We start from the raw sequence: 15,053 nt of genomic DNA, 5'->3' as shown, positions 1-15,053 counted from the left end.
AGGCTTTGTAAGAAGGCAAAGAAAACCAGAACTCCTCAAAATAAGAACAAAATGGTATTACTCAACAGCGATCTTGGACAAAAAAATCAAGTCGGCTAAATACAAATTTTTCAGTATCACTCTTCAATCGTTTATCCAATCTTCACCTGCCAAATTCTGGAACTATGTCAATCCAAAAAACAAATCAAATATAGAAACGCTCTTCGGCAACAAAGCAAATCTTGCTAAAACCTTCAATGATTATTTTCTTTCGGTCTTTACAACAGATAATGGTAATGCAGGCTCATTCGCGTCCAATTCCCCAGTCTTGGCTGTGAATGACGTCGTAGTTACCGAACAGGGTGTTTTATCGCTTCTACTCAACCTGAACACAAAAAAGTGCTGGGCCGGACAATATACCAAATGAATTTTTAAAAAGATACGCCGGATGGGTAACAAAATATATTATAATATTTACACAATCACTTAACAAAAGACAACTTCCAAAAGACTGGCAGTTAGCGGAAGTCATCCCCTTTCATAAATCTGGAAACAAAAACGAATTCACGAACTACAGGCTTATCTCTCTTACTTCAACTTGCTGTAAATTGCTCGAACATGTTGTTTTGAAGCATGTCTCCATCCACATCGAGAATAACCACATACTTACTCCATATCAGCATGGTTTCAGACATCACCTTTCAACAGTGACACAACTTATTGAAAGCATGCACGATTTTTCCACTGTCATAAACAATAGAGGACAGGTTGACGCCATATTCATCGACCTGTCAAAAGCCTTTGACAAGGTATCTCACCTGAAGCTATTGTTCAAGCTGGAATCTATACTAGGAAGAGGAAAAATTCTCAAGCGGATCGAAGACTACCTTTCAGATCGCTACCTGTAGATAGCACTTGATGCGCACTCATCATTCAAAGGCAAAGTTTCATTGGGAGTCCCACAGGGATCAGCACTGGCACCTTTCTTGTTCCTAATATACATATATGACTTGGTCAAAGATGGGAACGTAAAAATTCGCTTCTTTGCTGATTATTGAATACTTTATTCACAAATAAATAACCCAAACGACCAGATTATCCTAAATAATGTGCTTCAACACATCATAAATTGGTGCCATGATTGGCAGATGGAAATAAATATGAATAAAACTGCACTTATTATGACCATAACCCATTAAAGACAACAATACTCCTTTCCTTTCCAGATAGGCAACAACCTCTTAAAACAAGTCTGTGAATACAAATACCTCGGCCTCAACATAAGTCAAAATTTCCTTTGGGACTCAGACATTCACTCCACATCTAATAAAGCTTTAAACAAACTGAGTTTCCTCAAACGAGTTTTAAAATTTGCATCCTACGCTCGTGTACGCCAACGTCGTCTGGTTCCCCCCACAGTCTCCGTCATCAATAAGGTAGAAAGAGTTCAGAGAATGACAGCGAGGTTTATTTGCAATAAGTATAATAGGCGCGTCTCTCTCTTTGAACTTTGCAGGCAACTGGGTCTCTCCTCTTTAAAAAAAAAAGAGTGAAAATGGCTAGACTTATATTTCTATACGAATTAGTCAATGATCACTTTAACCTACCAAAAGAAAATTATCTTGTCCATACAAGCAAACGATTAACACGGCACAACCATGGTAAGCTTCATGAGGAAGATGTCGCTTATAATAACTGCTTTAAATTCTCTTTTTTTTTCCCTGAACCATTAATGAATAGAACCACCTGCCTCAAAATGTTGTTCATTCCTCATCTATTGAAATCTTTCTCGATTGGGTAGATGCCCACATTTTATCATAAACTAATATTTTATGCTGTTTTTAAAAGTGCAATGAATTAAAAGTGCTATGAATTGAAGTTATTTACTAATTTTTCATTCTTGACTTCTATATTTGCATTGATTATTGACCTGCAAATTGTGTGTTGAATATTTTTTTCTGCTTGTAATATTCCAAACTACCACCCTACAACAACCCCAAATGGGGTTAGTGGTATTCAAAATAAAATAAATAAAAATTGTACAAAAAACATTTCTATGCTGGACATTAATCTTTTTTCTAGGCACTTAAAAAAATATATTTTATTTGTTTAATTAAACATTCCTTCCAGTGTCCAGGAAACCTGAATAAACATTACTTCATTGCACGCTTTATTTCATGCATGTGCCAGGAAGACCCGAACACTGCTCTTCGCTGTACCTTTGTATCTGTCAAAACATAATAGATCACACAAATATTACCGGAGGCTGTGAATCTGGATCTCATTGTTCTTTTCCGACCTCACCGGAAGCCGTCGTTCACAATGCTACGCCATAGTTTTCATTGTAGGTGTTGAAAGACTTATTTTCTCCGAGTTAGTCTGAAAATCTTGCTAAAGCTGGCAGAGAAGTGAAATGTAACTATGGCATTTTGCTGCCCCGGCCATGCCACACTCTGTGTTTGAAACTTGAAATGTCTGTGGATCCCCGTCTTAACTCTTACGCAATGAAAGAGGCCGGCTTTTGTTTGACTCAGAATGTAATGGAGTCATGGAAGGTTCAGTTTGGCTTTACCCAAGACATATATTCTAGTGTAGCTTAAACACCTGTTCTACTGTACCCAAGAAATCTACTCTATTATACCCAAAACATATATTCCACCATACCCGAGACATCCACAAAACGTCTCTTCTACTGTATTCAATCACCCGTATTCACCAGGCGCGAGTAGTGCCTGTTTAACCACTGACTAGCGACGTCATCGACTAAAATGATCACGTGGCAAGCGATAGTCGCCGCTAAGTGAGCGCTTGGTATTCACCGGTCGTGTTTAGGGCCTAGTCGCCCCGTGCGACTATGGAGTCGACTAACAAATCTTAGTCATGGGGTAGGGCTAGTTTGGCCGGTGTTTAGCGGGCGACTAGCGGCTTAGCGCCATGGCCGACTCGTATCACCGCTGACCGCCAGCGCTATAACAAAGCACTTACTGTCTCGGAACGCTGGGGGACATATATAGAAAGAATCGGAGGAGTAAATATTGACTAAATAGCCATGTTCAACGGCCAGAGACATTGCTAAAGCGATCTCGGCAGGGCGGTGGACGGCGCGAAGAAACGCATTTACGGGCGCTTCCATATTCGTTTATGTCGCTGGCAATGCGGCTTCCGTGTTTCTCCCTGGCGTTGTTTTGAAATGTTTCGTTGTAAAACTCTGTCTAAGACAATATGTCTCTCATTGTAACTTTTTTTTCCTGATAAACATTTAAATATTAGTTTTTATAGGATAAAATACCCATTTACGCAGCGGCGTTGAAGTTCGCGTGCCCGTGGCCTATCTTTTTGTGTCACTTCCGCTTCTTAGTTCTGACTAGATAGTCACCCGCTCGCTTCGCGCTCGTGAATACCGCAGAACATAATCGCTCGTTAGTCGCGGATTTCTCGTTTAGCTCGCAACTACTTAGTCGTGCTACTAACCTTAAAACGCCGCTAGTTAGCCGCGCCTGGTGAATACGGGTGCTTATGTCTAGTCGACTGTACTCAAAACATATTCATTTTATTGTGCCCAATACATATATTTTCTATTTTACTGTACCCAAAGATCTATCCTATTGTACTTAAGACATCTGTTCTATGTACTCAAAACATCTATTTTACTGTACCCAAAACATATATTCTACCATAGTATACCCAAAACACCTATTCTACTGTATCCCGATTTATTCTACCGTATTCAAAACATCTATTCTACTGTACCCAAAACATATTTATTTTACTGTACCCAAGACATCTATTTTACTAGTGTACCCAAAACATATATTTATTTTATTGTACCCAAGACATCTGTTCCACTGTACCCAAAACATCTGTTCTACTCTATAGCCCAAACATCTATTTTATTGTTCCCAAAACATCTGTTCCAAGTGGCTCCAGCTGCACTTCCTTCCACTCAGCTGGAAATAATCAAACCTGCATACAAGCGGCTGAATGAATGCAGACCCTGCATTACCGGGAAGAAACAAAAACCTTTTTTCATGTCTTCCTTTTACTTTTGAAAGGCACCTGTAGACTTTCAACTTGTAAAGAATGAGTGTGTTACTGTGAGGGCCACAATACAAGAGAAGTCTGTTTTAACAGAATTTTTTTTTTTTTTTTTTTTTTGGGGGGGGGGGGGGTTGTAAAGAAATGTTAGTATGAGGACAAGAGCACTGAGAAAAATCAGCTTAAAAAGTGTTTTTAAATATCATAGAATTTGATCCTTACTTTAATTACATTATTTTGTCTTCTTTCTTAGGCCTTTTCCTCATGTCCTTTTCACTATAAATGTGTTTAAAATCCTAAGAGATGCCCCACCCCCCAAAGATAGCCCACCCCTATTTTTGGCTTGATTTGCTATATTTTCTTAAACACCGAAAGATAGCCCCCTCTTAGTAATGCTAGTGTTGGGATCAATGATGGCCTCGGCGTAAATGCGGCTAGTTATAGCTATGGCGGGATATAAGTAAACATTTCTGACTGGGAAGTGCAGTCATCTTTGCTTCGTTGCCCCTCGCCACCATAACAAGCTTGGAAGAATTTTTTAAGCTTTTCTTGATTGTACATGAAAACTTGGCACATTCAATATTTTCATCCGATTTTCTCTTAATGTAAGGTGGGCTATCTCTCAAGATCTTATGATATATATATATATATATATACACTTTTTTTTTCACTTTGCGTAGAAATAATTTACTGACGATACTGTTTTCAGTCGCTTTTTTCGTTTAATTTGTGTAAAGCATACAAGATAAGGTAGGAAACATTAGCACCTAGAAACAAAAGTCTGGGCTTCTGTTCATCTATGAAGTCCTTGGATTTGGTGGAGAATTAGACCCGTGAAATTTAACTTTACGTCGTCCAACATGAAGACTTTGTAACTACTAAGGATGATGCTATATTATATGCATCCTCTAAATCTGCTACTGAATGGGAGCAACATAATGCTTACAGATTATCTGTGTCTAGCACTCTGAAGTTTTTTTTTGTTTTTTTTCCCCATTACTGACGCTTTCCTATTGCATTCTATTTTCTTTTTTTTTTCCGCATTGATCGTGAAGTAAGGGTGCGACGCACATAAGTATCGCTCTTCATTGTGTTACTTGTTATTTTGTTAAAATGGAACAGGAAGGTTGTATACATACATACATCTGGCTTCACTGCCATTGTTGTTGAGTGCTGGCGCCGTTTGGAGCCACAATGTACAAGCCCAGTGCGTCACTCTGCCGACAGTTTCAAAGTTCTATATTGTAGAAGACCCCAGAATGTGTTTTGTGCCTGTGGGGCAACATGTTGGCATTATACTATTTCGGAAACAGATGCTGGATGTATCTCGGGCGCCTGTTAAATAAACCAGACTTAGCAAAGTGACTCTTGAAAGGAAGCTTTGCCTCGTGTTTGGTTGTCGTGGATTGTTGCAAAAGGTGTACCGTATAAAATCTTTTCCCTGTTGAATGTCTTAATAGTGATAAAATATTGCGAAAGTATTGTGAAGGTGTTTTTCACATGATAGGTTTACCAATAGGGACAAATTGCCCCCTAAAAATGTATGTTCAACTTGAAATCTTTCTTGTTTTTCTGCCTGTAAACTCTTGTTTAACCTATTCCCTACCGCGCACGTCGCGCGCTGCCGGGCCGTTTATAGCGCATGTTTTTCCCCTAAAGATGGTGAGGAAATGGTCTCACTGGGCGTGACTACTTTGCTTGTATGATAAGCTTTTACAATAAAGCTTGGTGCAGAAAACAAGAAAGCATGTTTATTTACATGCTTAAGTGGTTTGTTCAAATCTTTAAATCAATAGGCCGTCGCAGATTCTTCATCGTATGAAATATCTCGAAGCACTCCATCCTCGATTGCTTAGGTGTCGCACAACCAGTGCGCTGTTGTCGAGATTCAGACTCAGAACTGCTGTCGGAATTGCTCCCATCATCGACAGAAGGCTTTGAAAACTCACTATCCTCACCAGACGTTTCGTCATCATCGCTGTCGAATAGGATATTTATGATTTCATTGTCAGAAAGGCCACACCGTACACGGGACGCTGTCGTCTTCTCCAAGCAGGCGGCGATTGAGCGGGAAAGACAACATATAAAAGAACAAGCTCAAACAAACACAGCGAACAGAACGACCCTCGCCATCTGTTGGCAATGTATCTAACTACACTACCCCAATTCTGCATAGCGCACCATCTATGAATGTCTCTTTAAAACAGAAATTCATGCAAACCGGCGAATTGCTGGCTTTAGCAATATGGCCCCTGATGGCACGCCCGGCGATTTGCCAGCTTTTATAGCGAATGGGTTTCTGACATTCGAGGCTGCACTCGCTCCCTTTTTCATAGTCGCATGTGGTGGTGGCATAGCGGACAAATTATTTTCGAAGTCGTAAGCCATTTAAAGGTCCACTGAAGAGGATTCTGCAATTGTCTCTTCTTGGTCATAACCGATTCTAGGGCCCTAAGCATCCTAAAAATTGAAAAATTACAATCACAAGACGCCGTTTTCTCTATTGAAATTGTGATGAATAGTCGGGACACACCACTTTTTGAGTGGATTTTTTCCACACGAGAAAGGCGGGGCATACTCCAGCAGTGGTGTCAGCGCGGTGACGATGAGCACTTGTCTTGTGATTGTAAATTTTGAATTTTTAGGGTGCTTAGGGCCCGTAGTGTCAGTCATGACCAAGAACATACAATCGCAGAATTTTCTTTAGTGCGCCTGTAAGGCAGATAGATGTTGGTCAATAAAAGCGATAGAATCCACAAAACATAATCTTCATGACTAAAGAAACACCACAACTCCTATACACTATGTCTGATTGCACCACGCCGGCTAACTGGTTTTGATTTCAATTTGTTTTCCTTAGCAGAAGTGAAAAAATATTTTGGTTGATGTCTTGGACCCCATAATCTATTATTTTGCTAAAAAAAAATTTAAAAAATTTTAGAGGTCAGTGTTTGTTTAACACAAAGTAAAATTTAGAACTTTTACCTGCCAAGCTAACTAAAGGGCGGAAAACTGAGGGTTACCTAATTTCGACCACCTGGGAATCCTATAATGTGCAACCGAAATCTCGTTTACACGGTGCCTTCCCCACAAGTAAGCCTCCGTCAGATTGCGGGCACCTCAGCCGGGATTGGAACCCTCCACCTGGGGATCCGTTGGCCAGCGCTTTGCCTCAGGATACCTTTAATACTAATTTCAAGGCTGCCTTTCTTGCCATTGTAACAAATGGCGCTGCTCTGATGTAAAACTTTCCGCTGCTCTGATGTAACGATGTCTGATGCACACAAGACGCCGGTTTCCGCAGCGGTGAAAACCGGCGTCTCGTGTACGTCTGTGACACCGTGCAGGACCTTTGACTTCTCTTTTCGTTTTGAGCATGGATCAAGCGTAAGGCATGATCTTGTTTAGGTAATTTTGCTCTCTGGTCTCTTTCCCCCAAAGTGTTACTACTGCTCGGAGACCAGGAGGTGCGGCTACTACCCCTACAAGAAGCTCATCCCCAGCCATGACGAGTGTGCCGCTTTCTCCGAAGTCTACTGGGGAATCTGCTTCAGTGAGTGGCATTGCGTCCTGCTCAAAGCTGTACCTTCAAAACCGGTTCATTTTCCGGTTCGGGTTTCTAGAAGCGAGAAGAGTGTATCTCTCGGACACACAAAAACGCAAGCGGGAAAAATTTACTTGTCGTATTTAACGAAGGCATGCTCTTGTTTGAGGGTGAGGGGTGACAGAAGCGTGTCCTTGTAAAAAAGTTGACTTGTTGAACGACGCGACGAGCAACCTGCTCCTAACTCTTCAATTTGTTTATGCTTCGCTGTAGCTGATGCTGGCTGTAGTAGTCTGTTTCAGGTTCAGAAAACCAGGACAATCTCCCCTCCTACAAATCCCTCCATTCTTTTCACTTTAGCAGAGCAAAGGCTGGAAGGAGGCCAGTGGAGAAGAAGAAACTGCCAATTATAACAAGCACAGAGCTTTGTGGCCTTGTCCTGCTTTGTCCTGCTTTTCTTAAAGCCTTGTCCTGCTTTTCTTAAAGGGACCATGAAATGACCTTATTACTTTTGCCAGATAACTTTTACATTAAACCTTCAGCGTTCACTGAATGCCGAACAGGCATCCGTTTTAGTCTCGGTTTATTACTTCTACACTAAAAATTAATGAAATATTGACTTTTTCTTTCTCTCCAACTGACCGCAAAACAAGTTGCGGCATAATTTTGATGGTCATGACGTACTCTGGCTCAGGAACCAGAAGTTTTCTTGGCAGTAGGAGAATCGGAGCATTAGCGGCGGCGAGTGGGGTGCACCGGTAGGTTTTACTGCGCTGATGGCGCTGATGTCACAGACTTATTTTTTTAATTGGCGCCTCTCATCGTCACGATAGCCGTGGACACATGGCAGCTGAGCGAAATTCAATTGGATATGTTGCACTACAGCGACACCATGGGACTAGTCCCATACGCCGCTATGCCTTTTGGGAAGTGCGGCGAGTCTTCCGACGAAGACTCTAGTTCTTCCTCGGAATCAGACTATGAGGAGTAGGGTGGCTTCAAAGTATGAAATGGTAGGTTATGTTTCGGCCGTATATTCAGATGTACGGAAGTAACAGAGATATAAAATGTTTTGTTTCTTTGAAGGTGCACTTGCAAGTGGTGCATGGTAGGGCCTACCGCTCGAGAGTGCTTCTGCTGCCGGGAGTGCGTCACCACCGTCTTAATTCAAAACAACGGCCGCATTTGCGGAGTACACTGTGAATGTGGCTGTAATCACGCTCGGTGTTAAAATGTTCCGAGCATACGCGAATGACCATAGACCCGGGGTCCTGCAAACCGATGAGCCTGTACCAAGTGCTTCGACGTGGTTCATCAAGTGGCACAGTGAAACTTCAACTGTTTCTTTTTAACCACCGGACTGCAGAAACTGTAATTTAGGCACTTTGGTACACTGCAGCCTTTTGGGATAGCAAATGTCACAAACAATGTAAACCCTACACGAGCAGCGAGCAAATGAAAGTGCTATGCGAAGCAGGAGCAAACCCGTTCAGCAGACGTTGCTCGTCGCTTGACTGTGCAAGCGCAGTAAGGTCTTTCTCTTGCTTCATTTACCACACGATAGATGGCGCTTGGCTCTGAGCATTATCAAATTTGGCAATTTTCGTCACATCTCTAATTAAACTCATCTCTAACAAAACCTTCTAGCTATTTATTGTTTATGATCGCGGTGCTAGTGAGGTAGGCTCTTACCCAATAGGTGATGTGGATTTGGCTGACGTGCTGCAGTTCAGCGTATGCATCGCAGAGAGCTTTCAAAGGAAAAAACGTGCAAAAGAGTCCGGTTTTCTTTTATAAGTTCTATAGCGAAGAAGTTTTGTTGGCTCCCTATTTTTGTGTTTCTTTTCACACCTTTTACGTTGTGCAGTGGATGTAATTCGATTTCAGAATCGTTTCATGGTCCCTTTAATCTGCAACAGACCAGAATAGTTACTCATTTAACAGAAGCGATAGCCGGCTCCTGAAATGGAAAATACTGTTACGAGGCAAGTATTGCCGCTGGTTGGTGCCAGTCCTTCACCGAGTACGTTCCCCTATTGTTAACCTGGTAAATCCGTTATCAATAAAAGGCCAAGCTTGTCTCAGTTTAGTTTTTAAAACTGAGAGCAACAGACCTTTTTCAGAAGACTGTCCAGGGTCATACCCAGCGCTTTAATGGCGACATTCTGCAGCTTCTCCATGTCAGGAAATGTTAACCTTTTTGACAGCATACGGCAGAAAACGAAGAATTGATTTTACCGAATTGGTCTTTTTACACTGCCCTCAGTTCACGAAGTTGAGGCTGCTTGAAGTTGAGTGATCTCGTTCTCTTATCGCTGTGGTTAGTTCAGAAATATTAAAAGAGTTTTTGAGACTGCTGGGGTAGGGACAAGGGTGTACTAAGGCATGAGATAAGAGACTTGTTCCAAAACTCGAAGCGGCTCATTGCGGCGTAATGCCACGTTATGCATTGTGGCAATCAGAGGGCAGCAAAATCCATAAGCGCTTCGCTCCTGGCCCACAGGTTCTCATAGTGCAACATGTGCAGTGACAGATTTATGGAAGTAGTCTATTGGAGTAGCCGTGCATACTTTTGAAACAAGAATTGAATGTACTAGCAAAAGGTTGGCTGCTTTCAAGCTTCTCGCTTACATATTTATTTCTTCGCTTACTGTTGTCCTAGCCTGACATTCTGTTTTAGAATCTGCTTCAGTCTCAGGTTTACTCTATACTTGCATACCAAATTAGCTCTGATGTTAACCCTAATCTAAATTATTGGTTTAATTGTGTAACCATAGAGTTATTATAATGTGCGCTAGAGGTTCAGCTGGTGCTAGCATGTACAGGATTTCCTGTTTCGAATTGAAGCAGACAGCAACCAGTCTACTTTTGCAGTGCTCCCGTGCATCCCTCTGCAGAGAGCAAGTCGTTTGCTTCTTGCGCAGGAGTTGCAATGACGTCAGAACAACACCAAGCTTTGATTGACTTTGATTGAAAGGACCTCAATGCTAGATTTCTCGAGGTCTACCCAGAATTTTTTTCAATCAGCCAATAAGAGCTCGGCGTTCTGGCATCATCGCAACCCCTGTGCAAGAAGCAGACAAACTCGCACTCCGCATAGGAAAAGGCGCATACATTTTGTCTCTTCACCGGAAAAAAACAAAGTCAACTTCTTTACTTGGGTTATAACAAATAGTATGTCACTTTATTAACGTTATAGAGTGTAATTCCTTTAGCCGAAGTGTTTTTTCTGATCAGGGAGCTATGTTTAACTTCACAGTATTTTAGCTTCAAGCCTATGTTCCAAAACAGGCTTGTGGAGACAAGCAATGAATCAGAGCAACAATAACAGTTAGAAGACCGTAGGGCTTGTTCTAGGAGGGCCAATATCTCGACGACGCTATTATTGATAACCTTCGAGATTTATATGTCGCTGTCGTAGGATCCTGAAATAGGCCTACAGTGTCGGACAGTGTACAAAAATGCATGCATGGAGCTATTTCAACACTGTGTTAAATGCCTTGGATCATGGGTGCATGACTTGAGGGGGGGGGGGGTGCGGTTTTTCTATGCTATTCAAGGACAACATAAAAAATTAAAGCCGTTTACGATTCCCTGTAACGCCGGTTAGAGCGCAGCTCTTGAGGAGGAGGATGGAAGCGTACTGAGGGATAGGTGACTGCTTGAGGTCACGTGACCTCAGGGGGGCTTGAGCGGCATCACCGGCAGCGACGCCACTCAAGCCGGAAGCGGGCCCCTAAGAGCTGCGCTCTGAAAAGACCAGACATTTACCAGCTTTTTTTATGAAAAAATATTTAGTTTTTCGTGACATTGCAAATATTAGGTCAACACATCTGGGCAACGCTTTCCCCATGATATCATTCTCTGTGCAGGTGCCCCCCCCCCCCCCCCCCCCCCCTCTGGCCAGTCAAATGCCCACCACGCCCCCAAGCCTTACCCATAAGTTTGCGCCTGTCTTGAATTCAAGACAAAATTACTATAACTGACCAATATTTTCGTCTACACGGCCGAGAAATATTCAAAGTTGTTTATTGCGTAAGAATTCTCCGCAAGGCTCGTCCTTATAATCAAGTGCTAGAACTAGAAAATGTGCGTACCTTTTCCTATAAAAATGCCTCACCAGAAGTCAATTTCAGACTCGAGGCGTGCCAAAGCTCGAGCAGACTTTCCTTTTCCTGTCGCTCTTTGTGGCCACTCTCTTCATGCGGTGCTCAATCCAAACACCGCCAGTGTTAGCGGAAAAATCCTTGCCAGGAACCGGGTTTACGTCAGCCTTTCTCACATGCGCAACACCTCGCCGCAGTGTCGCTGCAGGGCACGGTGATTGCGATAGGCGTCGTGGCGGGCACCCTCCTCATCGCCCTGGCGGTGTGCTGCTGCTGCTGCTGTCGCAAGCGCAGCAACGACAAGTGGCTGCGCGACATGGCCCGGATGGAGGAAGAACGCCGCCAGCGTCAAGAGCAGTCCGAGGGCCGTCGGGCCGAGCGTCGTTCCAAGACCGACGACATCCGCCGAAAGTACGGCCTCGTCAAAGAAGAAACGCCTTACACGAGGTTCGACCACTGACCTCGCAGCTGCCGCGATTTGCCGACTCTTTCAGTTCCTCGTAGTGAAGGCTGGTTCACAGATTTGCATTTGAATGGGTAGAGTGCGTTGTGACCTCTCATAACCGCTCGAACATTTCAAATTTGTGCGCAACTAGGCCAAGGGCTTTGCAGTATTTGCAAGATAACATTGATGCACCATTTATGAAAAGCGGTCGCTTATAACATTGTCAGAATTATTTCGAGTTTGCGTTAAAAGAATGGTGCATCAAAAATTATAAAAATGTGTACACAGGTCGTAAGTTTTTTGGGGGCTACCCAATAGAGGATGCCGGTGTGCAAGCGTTTACGAGAGATCCCAACACACTTGGCACGGTCAGACGCAAATGAGTGATCAGGCCTTAAAGAGCCGCGGGTGTGAAACATTCGAGGGGCCCTGCGTCGGGACGGCATTCCATCGAAAACAGCAACAACACGCCAACGGTCGTCGCAAAAAAAAAAAAAGAAAAATGAAAAAGCGGTTTTTTTTAGGGGTTTAATGAAGGCATCTTTTGAGGTTTTGCCTCTGAGCCGGTCCTATCTTTTTTTCCTCATACTTTGCACCGGTTTGTGAATGGAAGTGTAAAGTGTCTGGGAAGTTCTTATACCCCAACTGCCACTTCAACCGGCTCGTTGTTGGGGTTTGTTTGTGTTTTGCTCGTGCAACATGGACTCGTGTACGTTACAGCTGTGATCTTGTCGGCAGGAGCGACTTGGAAGCGTTTTTTTTTCCATTTGTGCCCACAATTATTGGTGCGCGCGTGTTTCCAGGGGCCCGTTTATGCATTCCGTGGCATTGTTGAATGACCCAACGATGCATTGTGACTTGTTTGTGCAGAGGTTGAAGGTGACCGAGCAATAAGCAAAAGGGAAAATTTCGAGACTGGTGTGATGTTTTCATCCCTTGCTGGTTTTGTGCCTTATCCTTGCTCCTTTAATTTTATTTTAGGGCAGTTTTTTTTTTTGTCCCTTCTGAAAATACCTAGTTTAGGTTTACAATGTGACAAATTCTGTTGGTCTTCTTTTTTATGCGTCATGCATTGTTTGCATAACCTTTGTTCTTATGCGTTATTCCATCATGGCATATATTATTTTTACCTCTCCGAAGAGATGAGATGTGCCTTCTGAGAAAATATCTGCCTTATGCAGTAGTATTATTGGAAACATTGGACGGCAGGACATTAATTGTTCTAAATCAGACATCGTAGTGTGTCCCTTAGGTATGACTTAAAGTAGGTCACAAAGCATATTCGGTATCATGGGTACCTCAGGGATTAGCATATATTGCAATGTAATAAAGGGGTACCTTAAGATTTTGCAAGCTTTGTTGAACTTCATCTACATTGTTTCAATAAGAGAAGCTCAATTTGACTCTCCTGGGCATCCAATGAAAATATGGACGTGAAATGAAGATGTTGACAAACAAAAACTTTTTGGTGTTGTCAGCACCTTCACTGCAGCAATGTTTTGCTGATAAAATGTGTGCCCATGGATAGAATGTGGTACCATGATTTGAGTTTCTTCATTTGTGATTACTTTTTCGTTACATTGCCTTTTTTTTCGCCCCTTGTTGTTTTACATTATTTCTATGTCACCACTTTGGTTGGTTCAGCACCTTTACAGAACATGCACTTCAAGCAAGCAGCAAATGGTTGAAGCATTGTGTATAATGCTTATGTTACTATACTGCCTTTTTTGGTTCTTTGTACATTGTCTTGTCACTTTTAGGTTGATACAAGAAATAATGACGCTAAGACTGATTGGTGGGGGGAGGGACTCTCGGGTATGCACTTAAGTGACGCAATGACTGTGTTTTTGGTTAATAATGAAACTAAGATTGGGACTCAAGCAGTGAGCACGGAGATATTTCTCAGAATCGTGTTGTGAGGTAGTCTGAGATACCCTTAACTATAACAGCACCGATTTGAAAGTGGTCAAGAAGTGCATGATGAAAAGTGTGTTTCCCTGAAAGTGTTTTTTTTTTCCCATGCAACATACAGCCTCATGCCCAATGACTTAATATTTCTGGCCCTGCTTCTACATAAATGGATAAAATGTGATAAGTCTTGTATCATCATATGCAGTTGTTTGTTGGTGACATAGACAGACTGGCATTATGTCCTTTAAGTCTTTGAAGCACTTTAAGTGTGTGTTAAAAGTTTTGGGTCTCTGGTCAAAAAATCCCTGCATTGTTTAATAATGTACAACTTCTACTGCTTTCTCATTTTAGTATATAGTTTCTGGAATACACGGGCAAACCTGTTTAAAACTTTGTGCAACTTTAATAACAATAATGTGAGTGTTGATCAAGGTGTTAGCTGTGAGGAAAAAGGTATCTTTTCGGCTTGGGGTTTTTATTTTGGGTAGATGAGACATTTTTGCAGAAATGGCAGGAATGTATTATGTTCATACTTATTTTTTATGCAGAGAAAAGTCACTATATGGAGGAATTTGCATGCCCAATAAAAAAGATACTTGAATGGTGATATATAGCATTTCTGGGCATCATAATAAATTACTGGGTTGGATAAAAGCATATTCCACCTACCATTTCTAGAAACCATCTTGTGTGCCTTAAATCTATATTGAACCATAGTATATAGTTCCGAACTTTGTATTGTAAGGTTTTCTACGGATGCATAATAATAAAAAAAATAATAATAATAAAAAACCGCTGCTTTGTTGTTTGGCTGCTTGGTTTTCAATTAGGCAAAAGTTGAGCACTCAGCTGCATTTATAATACTTTTGGACTCTGTGCCTGTGACATACTTAGGCTGGTGTTGCAAAACCTGTTTCGTACAGCCGTTGAACGTGAAGGCTTAGCAAGAGCATGTCAGGCAGGTCAAAAGTGCTACGGATAGAATGGCGCCTGGCTACCGTGAAAATGGGAGCAATACTTTAGTGAACCGAAT

At 42.1% G+C, this 15,053-nt stretch overlaps 1 protein-coding gene across 1 annotated transcript in view; it reads left to right on the top strand.

Moving 5' to 3' along the window:
* The window catches only part of LOC8038677 (pituitary tumor-transforming gene 1 protein-interacting protein), a 31,467-nt gene extending 16,646 nt beyond the window's left edge, over nucleotides 1-14,821 (top strand). Inside the window, exons 3-4 of the mRNA XM_029969856.4 lie at nucleotides 7,456-7,567; nucleotides 11,862-14,821. Of these exons, the coding sequence (XP_029825716.1) occupies nucleotides 7,456-7,567; nucleotides 11,862-12,124 (375 nt within the window). The 3' untranslated portion in view covers nucleotides 12,125-14,821. The remainder of the gene's footprint in view (nucleotides 1-7,455; nucleotides 7,568-11,861) is intronic.
* The last annotated feature ends 232 nt before the right edge of the window (nucleotides 14,822-15,053 follow it).

The sequence above is a fragment of the Ixodes scapularis genome, unplaced genomic scaffold (genome assembly GCF_016920785.2).
Source record: "Ixodes scapularis isolate PalLabHiFi unplaced genomic scaffold, ASM1692078v2 PGA_scaffold5__190_contigs__length_132052651, whole genome shotgun sequence".
NCBI classification, from domain to species: Eukaryota; Metazoa; Arthropoda; class Arachnida; order Ixodida; family Ixodidae; genus Ixodes; species Ixodes scapularis.
The sequence above is the reverse complement of the archived record's forward strand: the minus strand, read 5'-3'. Positions and strand labels throughout refer to the sequence as shown.